This window comes from Oncorhynchus clarkii, chromosome 29, assembly GCF_045791955.1.
Source record: "Oncorhynchus clarkii lewisi isolate Uvic-CL-2024 chromosome 29, UVic_Ocla_1.0, whole genome shotgun sequence".
In the NCBI taxonomy this organism is placed as follows: Eukaryota; Metazoa; Chordata; class Actinopteri; order Salmoniformes; family Salmonidae; genus Oncorhynchus; species Oncorhynchus clarkii.
In genome coordinates this window covers 33,898,306-33,922,599 of record NC_092175.1, presented here as the reverse complement: position 1 = coordinate 33,922,599, position 24,294 = coordinate 33,898,306, and the positions used below count along the sequence as shown (strand labels likewise).

Here is a 24,294-nt window from a genome sequence, read left to right as displayed (position 1 = left end):
GGATATACCAACGATAAACAGAATATACAGACGATAAACAGGATATCCAGACGATAAACAGGATATACAGACTGTGGGATCACGCTCTCCTCAGCCAATGTGAGTAAGACCTTTAACAGGTCAACATTCACAAGGCCGCAGGGCCAGACAGATTACCAGGACGTGTACTGTGAGCATGCGCTGACCAACTGGCAAGTGTCTTCACTGACATTTTCAACCTCTCCCTGTCCGAGTTTGTAATACCAACATGTTTTAAGCAGACCATCACAGTCCTTGTGCCCAAGAATACTAAGGCAACCTGCCTAAATGACTACAGACCTGTAGCACCCACGTCTGTAGCCATAAAGTGCTTTAAAAGGCTGGTCATGGCTCACATCAACACCATTATCCCAGAATCCCTAGACCCACTCCAATTTTCATACCGCCCCAACAGATCCACAGATGATGCAATCGCTATTGCACTCCACACTGCCCTTTCCCACCTGGACAAAAGGAACACCTATGTGAGAATGCTATTCATTGACTACAGCTCAGCATTCATCACCATTGTGCCCTCAAAGCTCACCAATAAGCTAAAGACCCTGGGACTAAACACCTCACTCTGCAACTGGATCCTCAACACAGGGGCTCCTCAGGGGTGAGTGCTCAGTCCCCTACTGTACTCCGTGTTCACTCATGACTGCACGGCCAGGCATGACTCCAACACCATCATTAAGTTTGCTGATGACACAATAGTGGTAGGCCTGATCACAAACAAAGACGAGACAGCCTATAGGGAGGAGGTCAGAGACCTGGCCGTGTGGTGCCAGGACAAGAACAAAGCCTCAGCGTAATCAAGACAAAGAAGATGATTGTGGACTACAGGAAAAGGAGGACCGAGCACGCCCACATTCTCATCGACAGGACTGTAGTGGAGCAGGTTGAGAGCTTCAAGATCCTTGGTGTCCACATCACCAACAAACTAACATGGTCCAAGTACACCAAGACAGAAAGCAAGAGAGAGCACGAGCGCACGACAAACCTATTCCCCCTCAGGAGATTGAAAAGATTTGGCATGGGTCCTCAGATCCTCAAAAGGTTCTACAGCTGCACCATTGAGAGCATTATGACTAGTTGCATCACCGCTTGGTATGGCAACTGCTCGGCCTCCGACCCACAAGGAACTACAGAGGGTAGTGCGTACGGCCCAGTACATCACTGGGGCCAAGCTTCCTGCCATCCAGGACCTCTATACCAGGCAGTGTCAGAGGAAGGCCCTAAAAATGATCAAAGACTCCAGCCACCCTAGTCATAGACTGTTCTCTCTGCTACCGCATGGCAAGCGGTACCGGAGCGCCAAGTCTAGGTTCAAGAGGCTTCTAAACAGCTTCTTCCCCCATCTAATCAAATGGCTACCCAGACTGTTTGCATTACCCCCCCGCCCTCTTTTACTTGTATGCTGCTGCTACTCTCTGTTATTATCAATGCATAGTCACTTTAATAACTCTACCTACATGTACATATTACCTCAATTACCTCGACTAACTGGTGTCCCCGCACATTGACTCTGTACCGGTACCCCCTGTGTATAGTCTCACTATTTTTATTTTACTGCTGCTCTTTAATTACTTGTTCCTTTTATTTCTTATTCTTATTTGTATTTTTTAAACTACATTGTTGGTTAGGGGCTTGTAAGTAAGCATTTCACTGTTTTATTCGGTGCATGTGATTAATACAATTTGAGTTGATAAACAGAATATACAGACGATAAACAGGATATACAGATGATAAACAGGATATACAGACAATAAACATAATATAAAGACAGATGATGAATAGGTTATACAGACGACAAATAGGATATACAGACAATAAACAGAATATAAAGACAGATGATAAATAGGTTATACAGACGATAAATAGGATATACAGACGATAAACAGGATATACAGACAATAAACAGAATATAAAGACAGATGATAAATAGGTTATACAGACGATAAATAGGATATACAGACGATAAACAGGATATACAGACAATAAACAGAATGTAAAGACAGATGATAAATAGGTTATACAGACGATAAATAGGATATACAGACGATAAACAGGATATACAGACAATAAACATAATATAAAGACAGATGATAAATAGGTTATACAGACAATAAATAGGATATACAGACGATAAATAGGATATACAGACAATAAACATATTATAAAGACAGACGATAAACAGGATATACAGACAGACGATACATAAGATATACAGACGATAAATCGGCTATACAGACGATAAACAGGATATACAGACAAACGATAAACAGGATATACAGACGATAAAAATAATGTGTGAGCTAAGAACTACAAGCTTCTACAAGCACCGACAGAATAGGCTGTAAAATGTTCAGAGTGACAGGGATGAATGTGGTAGTAGCCTGGATTGTAATGAACTTCCACCAAGAGGAGCCTAGCTTCTATTGAGTTACATGCCTTTTGTTCTACTTGGTTCTCATTGTGCATCCGACGGTAGGTCTCTGTTACATTCAGTGTAACCTGATACTGGGAGATGCAAGAGAACACATCTGCAGACTATATGAACTGGAATGACAAACCTGATTACTCTGGGTTCCATCAGCTATTGCTTACCTTAAACTTGTAATGGATCTTACAGTGTAGTAAGAGAGATTTAACCAGATGGTAAAGTAATCTTTAGTTTGACAGGCTAGCTATGTGACAGTCACACTAGTGTTGTTTTGTAGCACTGTAGTGAATACATCAGGAGACTTAGTAGGTATCAGCAGAGGATGTATCCCTGAGTACATCATGTCTTGGTATAGGAGGTTACACAAGGTCAAGGTTTTAGAATAGTGAATTCACCCAAATCATTACAAACTGCTATTTTAAAAAGAAGAGCAATACATTTAACAATATTCATAAATGTAACATTGCCATAATCTGTTATTCATAATGGAAGTGTAGGCCCGGCTCAGCAGCAGTCCGTACTCCGTAGGCGCACGTAGGCAGAAGTAATTAGCCAGTCGTTTATGTTGCTTCTACTCAGTATGTGCTGTATAATGATTTATTCTGACAGCATGTTGTCTTCCTGTGGGGTTTAGGAGCAGCTGTCTATGGCACCCTGCCTGCCCAACTGCTCAGGGATATGTTGATTTGGAGCCTTTACATCCTGGTCAGTCATGATTTTGCACCTCATGATGCTTCTTCTTCATGACCATGGTCCTCCAAATGTTGTTTTTCCTTATAGAGTTGAATGTTCTCCTCCTATATAAGGGGCAATCTGTGATTGCTACATGCATTTTTGTACTTTTAAGTTGATGATATAAACCCATTGATTCTTGAAGAATATAACTTATAAATGCCTCATGAGCTTAGTTCAACTGTCATACCCCAATAGAACCCAAAATATAAGCCTGTTTGTATAAGCAAGGTTGGCTTGTAGGTCATGTTTTTACATATTACAGAATAACAATGAATGCCAGTTTGGAAGCCTTTGTTAAGGACTCTAACGCACTTCGAGAGGCCTTAACAAAGGCTTAAAAACTAGCAGTGACTACAGGGCAAAACAGACCAAAGGACATGGCAAATACTGAACCATTAAAGGAATAGTTCACCCAAATTACAAGCTGACACATTGGTTTCCTTACCCTGTAAGCAGTCTATGTACAAGGTATGACAGCAATCCATGCTTTGGTTTAGTTTCCTTGGCACTGTTTCCAAATGCTAATGTTTTAGCATTTGTTGACACAAATCCCATTCAAGTCATGGGACCGAAATTAGCATTTTCTGCACATCATGTTCAAATCATCTATAAGTTACTTTGGTGCACTTCACAATCAATTTTAGATACTTTTTGATGATTTGGAAAGTGCCAGAGAAAGTAAACCAAAGCATGGATTGCTGTCATACCTCGTCCATAGACTGCTTACAGGATAATTGTGTAATTTGGGTGAACTATCCCTAATGGTTTGAGACCTGCTGCCACTCCAATCTGTCCCCTATACACATTTAATTGTTGTGGCACAACTGCAGTACACCTACAATAAATTGGTATAGTACTCTCAGTAACGGGTGGCACAAATGTAGCCTGTCACAACGCACGCCTCAAAATATGTTAATAAGCCAGACACAACAATACCACACAACAACTAGTGGTCAAAATGTTATTGACACTCCAAAAATAAGGTACGGTACTGTGGGGTGGAATTACAGTATCTTTCGAAATACAGCAATTATTTCATTTTCCCAGTGCACCATCATTTTGTGTATGCTGCAGAATAATGCTTTACAGTAATTTAGTGTTGATAAATGTACACATTTACTGTATAAATCACAATTTTCCATAGCAGAGTAATTTTCAGTGTAATTCGCTTTGTAAATCATATAAATAAATGTAGACACCTTGTTTGGTTTGTTCACTTCCGACATTGATGTCACTCCATCCTATCACTCAGAATGTTGAAGAAGTTGCCAGTTGCCCATCCCATAATGATGTGCGGTTACAGTAATGTACTTCCCTTCACTCTTGTGGGAATTGGCCTATATGGATAGGGCTAAATTGAAATGTTTCTTACAGAAGAAATATTTAAAGAATATGCATAACTACGGTAGCAATTGAAAGGGAACCGTTTGGAGCTAATGGGGAAATGATTAGACCAAAGGTGAGGACACAACAGTTCACCTGACACAAGACCGAATCCAAACATTACACTGTTGTTTTTATATGCATTTTACATTTACTGTACTTTTCAATGCATTTGTTGATAAAAACAATACTCTGGATACATTCAGTAACATGATAAGACTATTCCTGGAAAATGTGGAGTAGGTACAACATGAGACAAAAAATAACAAGGGTTTGAGTTAGAAGACTAACTGGTGTCTCCTAGTGGCCACACACCTCTCCAGAGTGTGCACAGTTCCTAAGTAATTTTAATGCACTTTTATGACTCAAAGAAGTCTTCAATTATTGGGTACTTTTACTTCTAGCTTTGCCTTTGAAGAACTAGAGCAAGCACACTTGTAGTTGTTTTGTTTACAACACAGCCTTGCATCCCGCCATCACACAATTACTGTTGTTGTTTACGCAATCCAAAAACGATCCACTAAAAAATCGTAGTCTGGGTCAGGTGGGCATGATTTTAAATGTTCTTCTATTGGCAACATCACTAGCTAAGTTATAAAATACGATCTTACAGTGTTATGCTTACACAAGGCAATTCAAAGAAACAAATCGTAATTATGGTGCGCACAGAAAGGAGTCAAGAATGCATTCAGGTGCGTGTGCCGCTGCAAATGTTCTTCACAATAAACAATCATAGACTTATTTGTTAATTTGTTCATAACAACCCAGGGTGATACCATGTCGTCTTGTAACTGTGCATCAAACATAGTGATCATAAACGCTGACACTGTATATGACATGAGTTTTATGATATGGAAATGTGAAGGCTTGCTTGAATGACATCAAAGCGTTATTTATTATTCTTCAACGTCTCATCTTTCAAAATATATCAAGTCATTTTAATTTACAGCCTTTCCCTCACTCAGACAAGAAAACGTTTGCAAAAGTTGCCCAATTACCAGAAGGGATAGGAAAGATCTTCTTATCGCGCGCTGCTCAAATTCAGAACTGCTGTCAGTCAGACAGTTAAAACCAACACAGAACTTTGAAACGCGGCCTGAGCTCTGACGTCATTTACTGTTCAAACTCCATGTTTGGGGCGGCAGGTAGCCTAGTGGTTAGAGGACTATTAACCGAAAGGTTGCAAGTTCGAATCCCCGAGCTGACAAGGTACAAAATCTGTCGTTCTGCCCCTGAACAAGGCAGTTAACCCACTGTTCCCCGGTAGGCCGTCATTGAAAATAAGAATGTGTTCTTAACTGACTTGCCTTTTCAACCAGTAGGCCTATATGGGTAGGAGTGTACATCTTTAGAATGTACGGTATCATGCACTATTTACGGCTAAAATCACACATTGCAATTTACTGTAAATAACGAATATGGTACTTTACTGTTCGATTTATTGTGTAAAAATAACAACCTTTTACAGTGTAGGCCTACTTGGTTTTCGTGTTACTGTATGACTGATCTATTGCCACTAGATGGAGGCATTGTTACAGTAAAACAACTCAGCTGATGCCACTTTTGTGAAGTTATGTTGTAAACAGCAAAGAGGGGATTCACAGAAACATGTACATTAAAACGACTTCATATCTTTACGTGGTCCATGCTTATTCAGTGGCCTTAATTATATTAATTGGACTGACAAATCCGTTTCAAATCAAGTTAAGCCACCTGCTAAATTGCATCTCATATCTTAGATTATACTTGGGCTATATAATATAATTTGTTGTGTGTATGGAAAAGCACCTCTCATCAAACACGTTTTCTTTTGTTGAATTCGCAAGATATGTGCTGAGTAATGCAAAATGCGTTGCGCAGGCCTAGAGGAATCTTCTATGGGACGGTCGGTGGGAGAATCTGGGTGGCAGCCAGAAAACCAACCCAGCTTTTAGTTCAATGAAGCACGGCGAGGCATTTCACCGTGGCGGTCAAAAAATCTCGGCGTAAACACTTCTGTAAGGTATTTAAAAAATATAAATTGTTTTTGTAATATATGACAAATAGGAATGGATAGATGCATTTGTGTTCGTACACTCGCAAAAATGCATTGAGTCGCTTTTGTTATCAATAATCTGATGCATTCAGTCAATAAGTGGTGAACACTTTATAGGATTTGCCTGAGATTTACCCAACGTGTTAAAAAATACATGAGCTATAATATGAGTATAACTGTTTTGTTACTCTCTCTCTCTCTCTGTGAATGTGTGTGTGCGTAAGCACTGTCTTATCAATTATAACATATTGTCAATTTTTGCCTTATTCAGCTTTTTTTGAGTGGAGTTGGGGAGGAAGCTATGGAGCAGGTGATGGAGCAGGTTATTGAACGTGTGTTTGCCTCTGGAGTGGCTGCTCGTTTGAGGAGCCAGTGGGACCGCAATGAGGGCATCGGTCAGAATGACAAGGCCCTGAAGTTCTTAGGCCAAGACTTTGAATATCTCCGGTCCCACAGTCTGCAGAGCAGACGGCTGTTTGAGGATGATGCATTCCCTGCTCAGATCTCATCGCTGGGCTTCAAGGAGCTGGGGTCACGCTCTACAAAGACACAGGGGGTCCGATGGATGCGCCCCACGGTGAGGGAGAGATAGATCTACATGTTTGACTTTCTACAGCAGAGATGCTCCTATCCATCTTGATATTTGTCTCACCCGTAGAAACTCTCTGTGTTCCTCAGGAGTTCTGCTCTGACCCTCACTTCATCGTAGACGGAGCCACTCGCACAGACGTCTGCCAGGGAGCTCTGGGTGAGTTCAGATTGCCCACAATGTGCCCAACCTCTGCCCTACTGTGCTATGGAGCTGGGCTTTGGGACTCTTGTGTGCAATGGTGACGAAAGGACATGAACTGATAGATAAACAGAGAGACGGAGACTTACATGATGACAATACCCCTACTTTTCTCAAAGTTGAGTTTTCTCAAACCATGATTTGATTATCATAGCTAAGTTATTTAGGCACACCTAACATAATGTCATGTGGTATATTTTGTGGGCCAGGTGACTGTTGGCTGCTGGCAGCGATTGCTTCACTTACACTGAATGAGACTCTACTACATCGGGTGGTGCCCCATGGGCAGAGCTTCCACCAACAGTATGCTGGGATCTTTCACTTCCAGGTACTTCTACACTTCACTACCTTCCCCCGTACCACTCCTATCAGTCCTTACCACTTTTACCCGGCTATATATGTCCTGTCCAGAGCTACTCCTGTTTTCCCACATATTGAAATATTTGACCCATCTCCAGCTCAATATCCAGTTTCTCTGCTGTGACTTAATGCCCTTTATTTCAGTAGACTGTACACCCAAATGCACAGACCTTTATAATATACTATCTATTGTAACTGATCTGGCCCTCCACCCTAAATTCCCCACTACCCAGCAGTGTTGGGAGTGCCACTGCCCCACATCCCCCAACTCCTCCAGTCAGTCTTGTACCCACAGGCTGCATGCATGTTGCTATAATTACTGCCCGTATTTATAGGTGGACGTAAACAGAGTGTCACTCAGGAAAGCAGGGAAGGGCTGCTAAAGCACCCTGCTGCCAGATTCCTACAAGGAGCACCAGGCCAGTCCCACAGTCCACCAGCCAGCCTAGCCCCTTTAGCATGCCACCCAAAGAGAGGGACAATGATAAAGATCTGGGGCACTCACTTAGCACCAGAGGCAATGCACTCATAACTGAAAGAGCACAGCGGGGTTTACCTCTTTGGTTTTGGACAAACACTCTGGGGAGTCAGTTGAACTGCAATTGTCTTGTTGCCAAGCAATCCCTGGCAACCTGACTCTGTGCACTGCAGTATGCAGAAAGGTCTGCAGCAGAGCCTCTCCCAGCAATGAATGCAGCATAATAAACACAACCATCCTTAAATCACAGAAGTTGTACATTACTGCATTTATATGCTGTGTATACCAAATACTATTTTGTAGCAGTTTTGCTCGTTTCCCATGTGCACCTGGTGTGTAGTTCTGGCAGTTTGGGGAGTGGGTGGATGTGGTGATTGATGACAGGCTGCCAGTGAAGGATGGGAAGCTGCTGTTTCTCCACTCAGCAGAGGGGGCTGAGTTCTGGAGCGCCCTGCTGGAGAAGGCCTACGCAAAGTAAGGACAATGGATGGCGAGAGAAAGACAATTTACTGTACAGACACAACATAACAAATTGTTATAACAGAACTGTATGGCTGCTACGAGACGCCACTGTCTGTCTGTCTGTGTTGCAGGCTCAATGGCTGTTACGAGGCCCTCTCAGGGGGCAGTACATCGGAGGGGTTTGAGGACTTCACAGGGGGCGTGACAGAGATGTTTGAGCTGAAGAAGGCCCATCCAGACCTGTTCAGCATAATCAGTAGAGCAGTGGAGCGAGGTTCCCTGCTGGGATGCTCCATAGATGTTAGCAACACACACCACACGCACGCATGCACAGTCTTGTATAACTAACCTTGTGGGGACATACAATTCAGTCCCCTTCAAAATCCTATTTTCCCTAACCCTAAACTGAAAAACTAACCTTAACCCTAGCGTCTAACCCTAAACCTAATTCTAACCCTAACACTAATTCTAACCTTAACCCCCTAGAAATAGCATTTGACCTTGTGGGGACTACCAAAATGTCCCCAGATGGTCAAATGTGTTTGTTTATTATTCTTGTGGGGACTTCTGATCCCCACAAGTATAGTTAAAACGCATTCACATACACTACCGTTCAAGAGTTTGGGGTCACTTAGAAATGTCCTTGTTTTTGAAAGAAAAACTTCTTTTTTTTGTCCACTAGAATAACATCAGATTGATCAGAAATACAGTGTAGACATTGATATAAATGTTGTAAATGACTAGCTGGAAACGGCAGATTTTTTCATTGGATATCTATATAGGCGTACAGAGGCCCATTATCAGCAACCATCACCCCTGTGTTCCAATGGCACGCTGTGTTAGCTAATTCAAGTTTATCATTAGAAAATGCTGATTGATCATTAGAAAATGATGTTAACAATGATGTTAACACAGCTGAAAACTGTTGTTCTGATTAAAGAAGCAATAAAACTGGCCTTCTTTAGACTATTGAGTATCTGGAGCATCAGCATTTGTGGGTTCGATTACAGGCTCAAAATGGCCAGAAACAAAGAACTTTCTTCTGAAACTTGTCAGCCTATTCTTGTTCTGAGAAATTAAGGGTATTTATTCCATGCGAGAAATTGCCAAGAAACTGAAGATCTCGTACAACGCTGCATACTACTCCCTTCACAGAACAGAGGAAACTGGCTCTAACCAGAATAGAAAGAGAAATGGGAGGCCCCGGTGCAAAACTGAGCAAGAGGACAAGTACATTAGAGTGTCTAGTTTGAGAAACAGATGCCTCAACAAGTCCTCAATTGGCATCTTCATTAAACAGTACCTGCAAAACACCAGTCTCAACGTCAACAGTAAAGAGGCGACTCCGGGATGCTGGCCTTCTACATAAACACACACATACCACACAAACACACACACACACTTTTCTTTAAGAAACAACTTCTTTGTGCGATATAGAAAAAATAATTATCTAATTCTTTCAGATCTCTGGTGTTTTTGAGATGGAGGCGATGACATTCAAGAAGCTGGTGAAAGGCCATGCCTACTCTGTGACAGGTGTGGAGGAGGTGAGAGAATGACCTGGATAATGAAAGTTTTGATTAACAATACACATATAGTTATATCACAGACAGCAACTCATTCTTATTGGCTAGGTGGAGTTTAAAGGAAGTCCCACCAAGCTCCTGCGGATCAGGAACCCCTGGGGAGAGGTGGAGTGGACCGGAGCCTGGAGTGACAAGTGAGAGAAGAGGGGGAGGGAGAGATAAGAGGTGAGATAACTAGAGGGGAATGAGGTGGAGGAAAATTGGGTAAGAGTTAGTTCAGGAAAAGTTCAGTCTTGAGTCAACTTGGGCTGGTGACATGTATTTTAAGAGATGTGTCAGTCTTTCTTTGTGGTTTCAGTTCAAGAGAGTGGGCTGGAGTTGACCCATCGGTCAGAGCTAGATTGTACAACCGTAGCGAAGATGGCGAGTTCTGGTAAGTAGTTTGTCAAGAGTTTTTAAATATTTTATATTTTAATACTAACACAATATTAAGCCAATAGTACCCTCAAAACCAGTCTCTCTGCCTCTCCCATAAACCCCCCCACACAGGATGTCATTCCGTGACTTTCTGCGTGAGTTCAGCCGTTTGGAGATCTGTAATCTGACAGCAGACGCCCTGCAGGCCAACCAAGTGAAGAAGTGGAGCTCAACGCTCTACCCTGGAGAGTGGAGGAGAGGCAGCACTGCAGGGGGCTGCAGGAACTACCCAGGTACATTAGGATAATGAATTGAGAGAGAAGGGGTACAAGGAGTAATAGATTAGGGTTTTTATGTTTTCCCATCTTCTCTACAGCAACGTTCTGGCTCAACCCTCAATTCAAAGTGGCCCTTCAGCACCCAGACACAGATGGCCAATCAGGTTGCAGCTTCCTGGTGGCGCTGATGCAGAAGGATCGTCGTCGGCAACGGCGTGAGGGGAAAGACATGGAGACCATTGGATTCACCATCTATGAGGCAAGATATTTACTTCAGTAATTATTTGTATTTGGTAACAGTGAAGTTAAGAATCTGTAAGAATGCTGTGACTTAAATACCTTTCTTTCTCTCTTCTAGGTTCCAGAAGAGGTATGACACATTCTGGTAATGCTAGGAGTCCATCTCTGCATGAGACCATAACAGCAAATCAAAATCAAATCAAATTTATTTATATAGCCCTTCGTACATCAGCTGATATCTCAAAGTGCTGTACAGAAACCCAGCCTAAAACCCCAAACAGCAAGCAATGCAGGTGTAGAAGCACGGTGGCTAGGAAAAACTCCCTAGAAAGGCCAAAACCTAGGAAGAAACCTAGAGAGGAACCAGGCTATGTGGGGTGGCCAGTCCTCTTCTGGCTGTGCCGGGTGGAGATTATAACAAAACATGGTCAAGATGTTCAAATGTTCATAAATGACCAGCATGGTCGAATAATAATAAGGCAGAATAGTTGAAACTGGAGCAGCAGCACAGTCAGGTGGACTGGGGACAGCAAGGAGTCATCATGTCAGGTATTCCTGGGGCATGGTCCTATGGCTCAGGTCCTCTGAGAGAGAGAAAGAAAGAGAGAATTAGAGAGAGCATATGTGGGATGGCCAGTCCTCCTCTGGCTGTGCCGGGTGGAGATTATAACAGAACATGGCCAAGATGTTCAAATGTTCATAAATGACCAGCATGGTCGAATAATAATAAGGCAGAACAGTTGAAACTGGAGCAGCAGCACAGCCAGGTGGACTGGGGACAGCAAGGAGTCATCATGTCAGGTAGTCCTGGGGCATGGTCCTAGGGCTCAGGTCCTCCGAGAGAGAGAAAGAGAGAAGGAGAGAATTAGAGAACGCACACTTAGATTCACACAGGACACCGAATAGGACAGGAGAAGTACTCCAGATATAACAAACTGACCCTAGCCCCCCGACACATAAACTACTGCAGCATAAATACTGGAGGCTGAGACAGGAGGGCAATCTCTACCCTCAAATATTGGTCCTCTCATTTCTGTACTATCTCCTATCATCCTCTTTCCTTCTTTCCTTTCACTGTTCCTTTCCTCTCCTCCTCTCTCCTGGACAGTTTACGGGTCGGGCCGGGGTGCATCTAAAGAGGGACTTCTTCCTGACCCACGGCTCCAGTGCCCGGTCAGAGCTCTTCATCAACCTGAGAGAGGTCAGCACCCGCTTCTGCCTGCCCCAGGGAGAGTATATCGTCATCCCCTCCACCTTCGAGCCCCAGAAGGACGGAGACTTTGTGCTCAGGGTGTTCTCTGAAAAGCCAGCTGACTCCCAGTGAGTGAATGGTGGTGGGGTGGGTTGGGTAGGACAGAGGGAGAGAGAGACATATGAAAAGCTCAAGCTAATGAAACTGGCTAAAGACTTGATCCTCTCCTAACAGGGAATTGGATGATGACATCACAGCTGATCTGCCTGAGGAGGTGAGAAATGATTTTGAACTAATTCAAACCAATATTAATCTATTGACTAATCAGTATACCACAGTTGTACAGGTGACAGACAACTAAACTGTCTGTGTGTGTCTGCTGCAGGTAGAGCTGGACGAGAGCCAGATTGATGCAGGCTTCAAGGGTCTCTTCAGACAGCTCGCTGGAGCGGTGAGAGAAAACTACATTTTTGGTGGGATACATGGTACTTGTAGTCCTTTCTTACTTTATTTTATTCTCACAGGAAATGGAGATCAGTGCCACCAAGCTTCAGACCATCCTAAACAGAATCATCAGCAAGCGTGAGTCTGTTATACTGGCATCTCTTTTGGTTAAAGGGAAAGGCATGTGAGGTAACACTTGTATGGTGTGTTCACTGTCACTTTTTATGTCACAGATAAGGACCTGAAGACAGACGGCTTTGGCAAGGAGGCGTGTCGTTGCATGATAACTCTCATGGATGTATCCTTAACTACACCTTCTTTATACCCACCCTGATGTGTGTCAACTATCACTGTGCTTCCTCTTTATTCCTCTGTCTGTCCTTGACATTGATTTGACAGACCACCGGCACTGGGAAGCTGGGCTTGACAGAGTTCCATGTGCTGTGGGAGAAGATCAAACGGTACCTGGTGAGTCAAACATGTCCTACTCTTCTAAATAGACCTCTGAGATTTTCAAGCTATTGTTGGGTATGATTTCCACACCATGCTTGCTGTTGCCAACATTTGTAAATAACCCCTCTCCACTCTTTTCTCCCTCTCCTCCACCACTTCAGACTGTGTTCAGGAAGTTTGACCTGGATAAATCTGGCACCATGAGCTCCTATGAAATGCGGATGGCACTGGAATCAGCTGGTACCATTTTATTCCTGTTCTAGTAGCATCCTCACAAAATGTATAAAGCGCAGAGTTTCCAGTGTGTTTATGTGAATGCAGTCTCCTCTAACGTGAGAACATTGCCTTTCAATTTCAATCAAACTGTAACGTTGAACTTCCGCAATATGTATTGACTAGAGGCCTTTTAAGTGCACAATAACATGACCAGCTCTGCCTCTGGTCACTTTATCCAACAGGAGACAAGTCTCTACCTAGTACTACCATGACAAACTACCCCTATGTGTAAGCAGGCAAAAAGCCTAAAATTGTTTGGCTGACAAGACTAGTTGTCTAGGTGAGAGATCATAAGAGCTGTTTGATGTGCTGTTCACACACTCTCCCTTTCTCTACGTCAGGCTTCAAGTTGACCAACCACTTGTTCCAACTCATCATCCTACGCTACGCAAAGGAAGACCTGAATGTGGACTTTGATAACTTTGTCAACTGTCTCATCCGTCTGGAGACCATGTTCAGTGAGTGGACTTCACCTTGAATACAGCAGTGATACATGTCATAATGCTACTAACACCAGTAGACTGAAAAAACCGCTCTCTGTCCGCCATCCCAGAGACCTTTAAAGAAATGGACACTGATGTAGATGGGGTGGTTTCCTTCAGCTTCTTCCAGGTATGTCACCACCATCAGAAACACAGCCTTCTTATTTTCAGGGAGAGCAGCTTGTGGAGTGTTAACATCAAACACTGCTTTTGAGCCCAGACACAACAGTTCCTTTATCAATGTTTTAGTGGTGTCATCGAAGTGTGACTACTTTAAGCTGTTAAATGTGTTATGAGGTGTTGAAGTCCTTGCTCTCTTTCCTTTAGTGGATCTCCCTCACCATGTTTGCCTAGACAGATGGATGGCCTTGGCCTGCTACTGCTTGTGTTGGTGGCGTCACCCCGACTCCAATGGCCATAGAATATGGTCTTAAATGTGACAAAGTTGTGGTTCTAAAACAGGTAGAGGAGAACACAAATGCTTTTGAATGTTGCCTGTGCTTGACTTTCATTTTATAAAAATATTTTAAAACAGTGATCAGTGATTTTTATTTTTGCTGTTGGATTTATATTCTGACACAAGTCAATAATGTAAAGCCTTAGTTTGAAGAGAATAAAAAAACAGATTCTAACCTCAATAACAAAAAGCGCCTTGAAATGTGGAGTGAAAATAAAAGTAATTTAAAGGTTTTATTAAATACATTTGTTTGAAAAGCCAACTCTTTCTGGATACTGCTGCACTTCTCAGGAATGTATGGATTTTTGTTAGCTTTCATTTTTGAAAATAAAGTGCAATGAATGACATGAACATTAAAAAATTAGCAGCACATCTGTTTTTTTCCCGGCAATTATTTAACAAACTTTAAAGAGCAATAAATAATGCTGATATATATATATATATATATATATATATGACTTTATACACTTGTATTCATAACTACGATAATTGTCCTGACATCTCTATCCACCAACACACAGCTTACCAGTTCACTTACATTTGGATTTTAAATCCTGTGATACAATCATAAACCCATTTCTCTCTATGGAGTTCTCTCTAAGGACAAATAGCCCTACTTCCTGTCCTACCGTACGTATGCTACACATGGCTTTTAACCACCTCTGGGGCCAACACAAGCTGATCCTGTTAACGTCCCAGTCACCTCGAGTCAGCCCTGCCACTAGAGGGGGCTAGAAGCACAGGGTGAGAGCATAGAGGCCAGCCCAGGGCCTAAAGATGCTGCTCGCTCGCTCTCCCTCTCTCAGTTGAGCGCCAGTCCCTCACTGACGGGCATGTTGATATGGGCAGTCAGCAGGGGTGCACTCTTGCCCTCTCGCAGCACAAACACCTGGAATTACACAACGCGTGTCAACAACAGCTTACCTTCTACTTTCACATTGGTTTTATGTTCAAGGAGGCACTGAAATGGCTACACAGTGAAGAAAAATAGAGTAACAGAGAAATTAAATGCATACTTTAATGATGTCAGAGATTCCTTTATCACTCAGGCACTCCACAAATGTGTCAATAGGATAGTTGAGCCCAGGAACCAGTAGGGGGATCTGTGGAGAGTGAACACATTCAATAATATTCAGGCAATTAGCCAAAGTGAACAAAACATTTTATTTGATTTATTTCACCTCTATTTAACCAGGTAGGCTAGTTGAGAACAAGTTCTCATTTACAACTGCGACCTGGCCAAGAAAGCAAAGCAGTTCGACACATAACACAGAGTTACACATGGAATAAACATACTTTTTCTACTGTATTATTGACTATATACAGTGTGTGCAAATGAGGTAAGATAAGGAAGGTAAGGCAATAAATAGGCCACGGTAGCGAAGTAATTACAATATACCAATTAAACACTGGAGTGATTGATGTGCAGAAGATGAATGTGCAAGTAGAGATACTGGGTTGCAAAATAGCAAGATAAATAAATAAATACAGTATGGGGATGAGGTAGGTAGATAGATGGGCTGTTTACAGATGGGCTATGTACAGGTGCAGTGATGTGTGAGCTGCTCTGACAGCTGGTGCTTAAAGCTAGTGAGGGAGATATGAGTTTCCAGCGTCAGTGATTTTTGCAGTTCGTTCCAGTCATTGGCAGCAGAGAACTGGAAGGAAAGGCGGCCAAAGGAGGAATTGGCTTTGGGGGTGACTAGTGAGATATAGCAGCGACATTAGTGAGGTGTACAGTAAATATCACTGGTCATGTGATGATATATGATGGGTTAAAAAGAAAGGTCACCTTAAAGAAGGCTGTCCTCATACTATACAGGCTCTCATCATACAGAAAGCTGATGGCCAAGTGCATGACAGGACGGCATGCGGCTGTGTTCTGGATGTTCAGAGTTAGCTTGAAGGACGGGCCCAGGCCCTGCACCTAAAACACAGACAGGACGAGAGAGACCCAACCAGGAGTTCTGACTGTGCGCTAAACCGTGGCTGTGATTCTACTGGAGACACTGACGTTCCCTCAGACACCAGACTCACCACTGCGTTCATCTTGAGAGGCTCAGACAGGCTGGAGGACATGGGTGCAAGGCTGGACTCCAGGGCTTTAACGTAGGCCCTCGCTGCAGCCAGACGCAGACGACTCAGGTCCATCTGGAAGGCCCTGTGCATTGCTGGAAAGCACACGGCCCAAACCGAACATTACACAAATTGACCCACAAACCCAAGAAACCCAAAACTCTCTCCAAAAACCGCAGAGAAACAAGCAAACCATTGTTTAGTCTGGAGGTGGTGGCCACTGGCCAGGCTAGACTACAATTCTGGTTGGACATACGTACCCACAGCATTCTCCCGTTCCCTCATGGTTTGGTCCACGTACAGCTTGGTCTTCTTGGGGATATTGAGGCGGATGCTTTGTGCCAGAGGGGGACCTGGGGCAGAGTCCCTGTCATCAAACACAGCTGTCCTCTTCAGGATCTTTACTATCAGACCACCTCCTACAAAACACAGGGACACACGCTGAAATCAGGCAGGGGACTTCATTTCAACATCTGTCCATTGTACTGAGCATCCTAGACTAGAGGACTCTCTTTTAAATAATACTTCCAATCCCAAGATTCTATCCTAAATGAACAGGTGATCCGTACCTTTGGTGGTCATTATAAGGGTTCCGTCTTCTCGTCCATATCTCCCAAAACAAATGCTGGTCACTACATCCTGGAACACAGAGAACTGACAGTCACAACTAATCATGGCAGTGGGGTACAAACCTAGCAAACCTAAATCATCTTTCCAAAAACATTCCCACATCTCTTTTGTGTGCCAAGTCTAAAACAAGCAGGAAATAAGCATGGGAATTTGTTTCTAAAGAGTGTTTCATCAGAATCAAGTAGCTACTAACCTATTGGTAACCTATTGGCCTGTCTAGCCATGGTGTCTTACCGGAGTCTTGATGGTGCTGATGAGGTTTTTGTCTCTGTAGAGGTGGACCTCACAGTTAGCCAGGCCCACTAACACAGCCTGGAAGCCCCTGGTGGGGAGGTCCATCACGCCCATGGTAGTGACAGGGGCTGGCAGGCAAGCCGTCCACAGCTTCTTCCCCTGGACACAGAGGACAGGACAAGACACACACACAGGCCTCTTCCAACTATCACGTCACACAGCTGCAGTTTCTACTGAATTGACTGAGTGTAGGTGAGAGAGGGTGCTACCTACCTTCTGTGTGAAGCCCTGCAGGGTCTCCTGGGCACATCCCACCACCACACTCTTCCCCATCCTCACCAGCCCCACAGGGTGAGAAGACAGCTCAATACAGTACTTGGGCTTGGGGGAGTCCCTGCAAACACAGAGCACAACAAAATGATTTCCAGCGATTTCCTCTGAATCCTCTGAAAAGAAACATTGGCTGGCAATAATACACTCAGGCCAGATGTAATACGTTTAAACTTCAAGTTTTGGGGGAGGGTCATCCCTATGACAGGCCAATGTGTGATTTCATCCTCAAAACATGTACAACTTTCAAACCCAGACATTTTCCTACCTTTTCTTTATATCTCAAAAATGTTGTCGGTATCAAAGCCAAAACTTTTATTTCCGCAAACCGACCTAGTCATGATTGAGGTAAAGTTCTGCCTACAACTTAGTAATGCTGAGGTGGAATTGGCATGCATTACGCTCTTGATGGTTGCTAGGCAGCGCCCGTTACCACTATCCTGGCAGTTGTAAACTTTGTCTGCCCACCACATGCACTGTTTTCTAACCACTACTGGATGGATCCAGAAAGAATTAGTGTGGGAATAAATATAACTGAATGACGAAAATATCGGAATAAAGTAGGCAAACCCAACACGTGTTCAACAATTTTAGCACTGTTTTGAGACAAGTGTGGGGACTCTTGATAAATATTTGTCACATTTTTCTTTTCACTAAATCTCTCTCTCTCTTTGGATATTAGGCTACAATTAGACTGTTGAAATGTTAGCTAAGTTGAGGTGAGTGCTGCTCATGATCCTCTGGTCTAGTTGGCTCATTTAATAACACTGAGCAGAACATTTTGCCAGCATGTTACTGTATGTAGTTTAATTAACAAGGGGATTATTTTGCTTTTCACTTGTAGTCACTTAGTACCCTAAGCTTACTCCCAACCAAAAAGCCTGTGACTTGTCTTAATCAATCTATGTGTATATTTGGTTAATTCTCTGGCTGGACAAATAAGTAGAGGTGGTAGCTCATCTATTAGTTGGGTCATCTATCATCGATCAGAAACATTTAGCATGCAACAATGTAGCCTAAATCAAGTGTAGGCCTATTATTTTGCTCGATTACGTATAAGCAACTCCAAAAACCTGCGGAGGTTGTGAAATATGAACACGAGACTCACATGTTTTGAAAATATATATTGCTATTATTTTCTATTGGTATCATAATGAAGATACTCAAAGTGTAGGGAAAAATAAGAACTGACCCGTGCTACAGACAGCTATATCCTTCCACTAATATTGGACTAGTAAAGGCCCAGTGCACTACTTTTGTGAGGATTTTTTTTAAATGTATTGTATATATTATTATATTCTGTAGACTTTTCAGGGGGTGCTGCAGCACCCTTACTTCTCGCAGCTATGCTCCCACTCCTAAACTTGCTGGCATGTGCACAGGATACAGTGCCTTGCGAAAGTATTCGGCCCCCTTGAACTTTGCGACCTTTTGCCACATTTCAGGCTTCAAACATAAAGATATAAAACTGTATTTTTTTGTGAAGAATCAACAACAAGTGGGACACAATCATGAAGTTGAACGACATTTATTGGATATTCCAAACTTTTTTAACAAATCAAAAACGGAAAAATTGGGCGTGCAAAATTATTCAACCCCTTTACTTTCAGTGCAGCAAACTATCTCCAGAAGTTCAGTGAGGATCTCTGAATGATCCAATGTTGACCTAAATGACTAATGATGATAAATACAATCCACCTGTTTGTAATCAAGTCTCCGTATAAATGCACCTGCACTGTGACAGTCTCAGAGGTCCGTCAAAAGCGCAGAGAGCATCATGAAGAACAAGGAACACACCAGGCAGGTCCGAGATACTGTTGTGAAGAAGTTTAAAGCCGGATTTGGATACAAAAATATTTCCCAAGCTTTAAACATCCCAAGGAGCACTGTGCAAGCGATAATATTGAAATGGAAGGAGTATCAGACCACTGCAAATCTACCAAGACCTGGCCGTCCCTCTAAACTTTCAGCTCATACAAGGAGAAGACTGATCAGAGATGCAGCCAAGAGGCCCATGATCACTCTGGATGAACTGCAGAGATCTACAGCTGAGGTGGGAGACTCTGTCCATAGGACAACAATCAGTCGTATATTGCACAAATCTGGCCTTTATGGAAGAGTGGCAAGAAGAAAGCCATTTCTTAAAGATATCCATAAAAAGTGTTGTTTAAAGTTTGCCACAAGCCACCTGGAAGACACACCAAACATGTGGAAGAAGGTGCTCTGGTCAGATGAAACCAAAATTGAACTTTTTGGCAACAATGCAAAACGTTATGTTTGGCGTAAAAGCAACACAGCTGAACACACCATCCCCACTGTCAAACATGGTGGTGGCAGCATCATGGTTTGGGCCTGCTTTTCTTCAGCAGGGACAGGGAAGATGGTTAAAATTGATGGGAAGATGGATGGAGCCAAATACAGGACCATTCTGGAAGAAAACCTGATGGAGTCTGCAAAAGACCTGAGACTGGGACGGAGATTTGTCTTCCAACAAGACAATGATCCAAAACATAAAGCTAAATCTACAATGGAATGGTTCAAAAATAAACATATCCAGGTGTTAGAATGGCCAAGTCAAAGTCCAGACCTGAATCCAATCGAGAATCTGTGGAAAGAACTGAAAACTGCTGTTCAAATGCTCTCCATCCAACCTCACTGAGCTCGAGCTGTTTTGCAAGGAGGAATGGGAAAACATTTCAGTCTCTCGATGTGCAAAACTGATAGAGACATACCCCAAGCGACTTACAGCTGTAATCGCAGCAAAAGGTGGCGCTACAAAGTATTAACTTAAGGGGGCTGAATAATTTTGCACGCCCAATTTTTCAGTTTTTGATTTGTTAAAAAAGTTTGAAATATCCAATAAATGTCGTTCCACTTCATGATTGTGTCCCACTTGTTGTTGATTCTTCACAAAAAAATACTGTTTTATATCTTTATGTTTGAAGCCTGAAATGTGGCAAAAGGTCGCAAAGTTCAAGGGGGCCGAATACTTTCGCAAGGCACTGTATATAAAAGGCTTATCCCAGCAAGAATGTGGTCAAATGGGACTGTATTAATTGGGTTCATTGCCAGATTTATTTTTACAGGCAACATACTGTACAGTCTGTCTGTAAAGGATAGAGACAAAGGTATATTTTGGTTAGTGGTTGCCATACCTGCGGAGGATGTAGATATTCCCATTGCGACAGGCCACAGTGATCCGGAACTCCACATCAAACTGACCAGTCACATCCATTTGAGTGGGAGCACTGGGGACGGACATCTGTGGCAACAAGAATATGGATGTCAACAGAGGGAATGGGAGAGTAAACCATATGAATTCAACAACATGATTGGATCTGGATAATTCAACAACAAAAAAGTTAAGTCTCATACAAATCTCCGTATGGAATTGAAGCAAAAGCCCCTCTTACACTAGCCACTGTCATGCTCTTCCTCCCAGATCACATCGAACCAATGATTGAGCCTTCATTGTAAATGACTCTTTATGCATTGAACAGACCTTCGAGAGGATGGTGAAGGCCTCAGGGTCCAGGATATAGACATCTTTACTCTCAGTGCCAATAACCAGACAGCTGACTGCATCCTCATCAGCCATGTTCTTCTTCAGGGTGCCGATGCATGTAATAACAGTCTAAGAGCACATACAAACAGTTGACTGTGTGTGTGTGTGTGTGTGTGTCACATTGCTCAAGTCAATCACTGCTGTGAGGAAGGCTACCTGTCTTCGTATTGGCTGCGCCTTATGAAGGTTCACAAAAGCCTCCGTGTCTTGTGGGTCCAACATGAGGAACCTTGACAAATAGAAGGGATCATTGGTGATGACACTTCACTCACACAAACAGCCGCAGTTACTTATATAACTGAGTTGTTACCTCAAAGATCTGACGGAGAGTGGAACATCAGCTTTGTCTCTAGGTGAAGGCAGGAGAGTAGCACTAATTATTACCATGACCCTGATCATAATCCATGATCATAATGCCATTTTGTCAGAGTAACCAGTTTTGATCATGGTACAGTCTTTTGAATGGTTTCATATATATCTTTGTAAGACGGTCAGAAAATCAAGCATAGGCAATTAAATAAAATCAACAGTCAATTGGGAACATAACTCGACGCATGCTATTAGCAGGAACGTACCGGATGCCCTCCAACATTTCCTTCAAGCTCAATGGGTCAATCATGTCCTTGTGAAAAGAGAAGGGTTAGTACAGCAGGCCAATCAGAATAAAATCATGGTGCTCTCCCAGAAGCTTGGCTGGTGCATAAAACCCGCCAATTCAGATAAAAAAAGTACAGCAAGTCAAAAATTGAAAACATCTCAAAAGTTGTTGCTCTAACAGTATAGAGGGAAATTATATATATTTTTTGGTTTTTTATTTGCTGAAATCTTTGCAGCTCCACTCACCTCCCTTGCCTGGTTCCAGACGTCCTGTTCCAGGGCATTGACCTCTAACGGAGGGAGAGTGAACTTGAAATAGGGCCGCAGGTTTTTATAGACATAGATGAAGGGGCCGGAAGCCACAGCGATGGCAGGCGTGCGTGGCTCATGCTGGTCCATGAGGAAAGAAACCAAGCCAGTGGGCAGATCGAGCAACGTGTTCTCACTCATCAGGCCAGTTCCACGGTACACCTTCAGCTTCATGTTGCATGAACCAGTTCCCAGGTCCCCCACCACCAACTAGAACAGAAAGAAGGAGAATGTTCATCTTGTACACAGAAATCAAAGGCATACTAATCAAACACCACACGTACACGCACCCACAGAACAAAAGGAGTCAACCAAAAAACATGCATAAAGAGCTTCTTCCTATGAGAAAAAGGATTAGTGGCAGATTAAGAAATCGCTGATAGCAAGTGTAGCAACATTATTCTTACCTTATTCTCACCATCCCCATGCAGGTCTGCAAGAGCTGTAAAATAAATACACAGGCCCGGGTAAATTCATTGTCTGAGGAAATAGCCATTTGTTAATACATATATATCCACAAAACTTGAGCAAATGTATATTTAACAAGACTAGTGACAGAAATGAGAAATTGGTGGTAGCTAAGGTGAAATCTTACCAATGCAAGATGAAAAAGTATAGAGATTGGCCACTGGATCGTAGTGTGCATCTAACCATTTACTGGTCTCAGAGCTGTTAATAAGAGACAGAGTAAAGTTATTTGTTTTGAAGCAAGGCAACAATTTTTACTCCAGAATTTAGCCTAGCTAACGTTAGTGTTGCTGGGCGTATATAGAAAATCAGTCAAATAACGTTAGTTAACTTACCTACTGGGCACAGACGTAATTTCAACGTCTAACTTAGTGTTGACTTACATTTCGTTGAATGTGAATTCGACAAAACAGGTCACTAACGTTATATCATAAGATTTAGGTCAAAGTTGGGTGAAAAGACGAAATTCCCTTAAATGTTTGACTTTTTGCAAATCTAATCAGTTTTCTACGTTGATTCAACGTCATTACATAGATGTTTTGAGGTTGAAATTATGTGGAAACATGGATTCGCCCAGTTTTTTTTAGCTAATGCGATTAGCTAGCTAACGTTAGCGATAACAACGTTGGCCTGCTTGATATCCTGCTAACGTTTGCTAGCTGGCTTGCTTGATTGCTAGACGTAGCTAGTTAACGTAACGTCAGCTGAAAGGTTTGCGTTCCTGTAGCTAGCTAATGTAACTTACTTTTCTTTCATCTGTGAGACAGAAGACATGTCCAATATGATATTCCTCAATTAATATTGCAAGGATATTTTGTGCCACTGAGGTAGCTAGCTGGTTAACGTTAGCTCGCCTGTTTGTTTACGTTAGCATTAATCAGATCGGCTTTCCCGTTTCTATGGCAGCAAGGAAGGAGCAACAGAGAAAAGATTCCTCAATAAATAGTTTATTTTTTTTATTTTTTATTATTCATAATACAAAAATCAACTTACATTGCTACATCAAACATGTCTAGCAAACCAAACACAGTTATTAACAATGCTCAAACATACAAAATATATTAATAAAATACAACAAATAAACAATTGAAGTGCAATTATATTCACTCTGAAAATATCTTATTATAATGATTAATGAAGATGTTATTCTTTTTGTTATTCACTAGGGTTAGTGTTTTAATAAGATAATTAAATTCAATCAGAAAAATTTGTAATTTTGGTATAGAATTTTGGAATTTTGGAACAAGAATTAAAAAATTAACAATCATTTCAGTGGTTTTGTTATCATTGCAATAGTAACATATTATATATTTTATGTTAAAATTATAGGCAGTATTCATAATGGTAAATAAGTACTTTGCAAGGTTTTCCCAAAATTCGGACACAAATTTACATTCAAAGAACAAGTGAGACAGATTCTCACCTTCTTTTTCCCAGAAAACACAGATATCATCAATAGCCAATTCCTCAATAAATAGTTCTGCTTATTAAATGGCCACTGTGACGTCTCGGTCTTTGATCGTATACACTGAGTGCACAAAACATTAGGAACACCTGCTCTTTCCATGACAAACTGACCAGGTGAAAGCTATGATCCCCTACCTCCACTTCAA

The 24,294-nt window shown here is 42.3% G+C and overlaps 2 protein-coding genes across 3 annotated transcripts; one reads left to right on the top strand and one right to left on the bottom strand.

Annotated features, from left to right (window-relative positions):
• Positions 1-6,510: 6,510 nt before the first annotated feature.
• On the top strand, positions 6,511-14,667 carry LOC139387862 (calpain-1 catalytic subunit). Its single transcript, XM_071134162.1, has 22 exons — positions 6,511-6,584; positions 6,889-7,194; positions 7,296-7,365; positions 7,617-7,735; positions 8,586-8,719; positions 8,839-9,007; positions 10,171-10,254; positions 10,342-10,427; positions 10,592-10,666; positions 10,783-10,943; positions 11,027-11,187; positions 11,287-11,298; positions 12,277-12,488; positions 12,595-12,634; positions 12,746-12,811; positions 12,885-12,942; positions 13,038-13,102; positions 13,204-13,272; positions 13,419-13,497; positions 13,875-13,991; positions 14,087-14,145; positions 14,343-14,667. Exons 2-22 carry the CDS (start codon positions 6,919-6,921, stop codon positions 14,367-14,369), a joined length of 2,139 nt encoding a protein of 712 aa, XP_070990263.1. The 5' UTR covers positions 6,511-6,584; positions 6,889-6,918; the 3' UTR covers positions 14,370-14,667.
• On the bottom strand, positions 14,540-23,580 carry LOC139387861 (Bardet-Biedl syndrome 1). Of its 2 annotated transcripts, none has more exons than XM_071134159.1 (17): positions 23,427-23,580; positions 22,809-22,882; positions 22,621-22,655; positions 22,151-22,423; positions 21,883-21,929; positions 21,618-21,656; positions 21,464-21,536; positions 21,245-21,376; positions 20,898-21,004; positions 17,686-17,806; positions 17,413-17,571; positions 17,118-17,187; positions 16,809-16,967; positions 16,510-16,643; positions 16,265-16,399; positions 15,489-15,575; positions 14,540-15,361 (listed from the first exon to the last, which is right to left on the bottom strand). In XM_071134159.1, the coding sequence occupies exons 1-17, from the start codon at positions 23,453-23,455 to the stop codon at positions 15,275-15,277; spliced, it is 1,761 nt and encodes a 586-aa protein (XP_070990260.1). In that variant the 5' UTR covers positions 23,456-23,580; the 3' UTR covers positions 14,540-15,274. The 2 variants fall into 2 exon arrangements, with proteins under 2 accessions (XP_070990260.1, XP_070990262.1); XM_071134161.1 differs by lacking the exon at positions 23,427-23,580 and adding an exon at positions 23,017-23,325.
• Between the last annotated feature and the right edge of the window lie 714 nt (positions 23,581-24,294).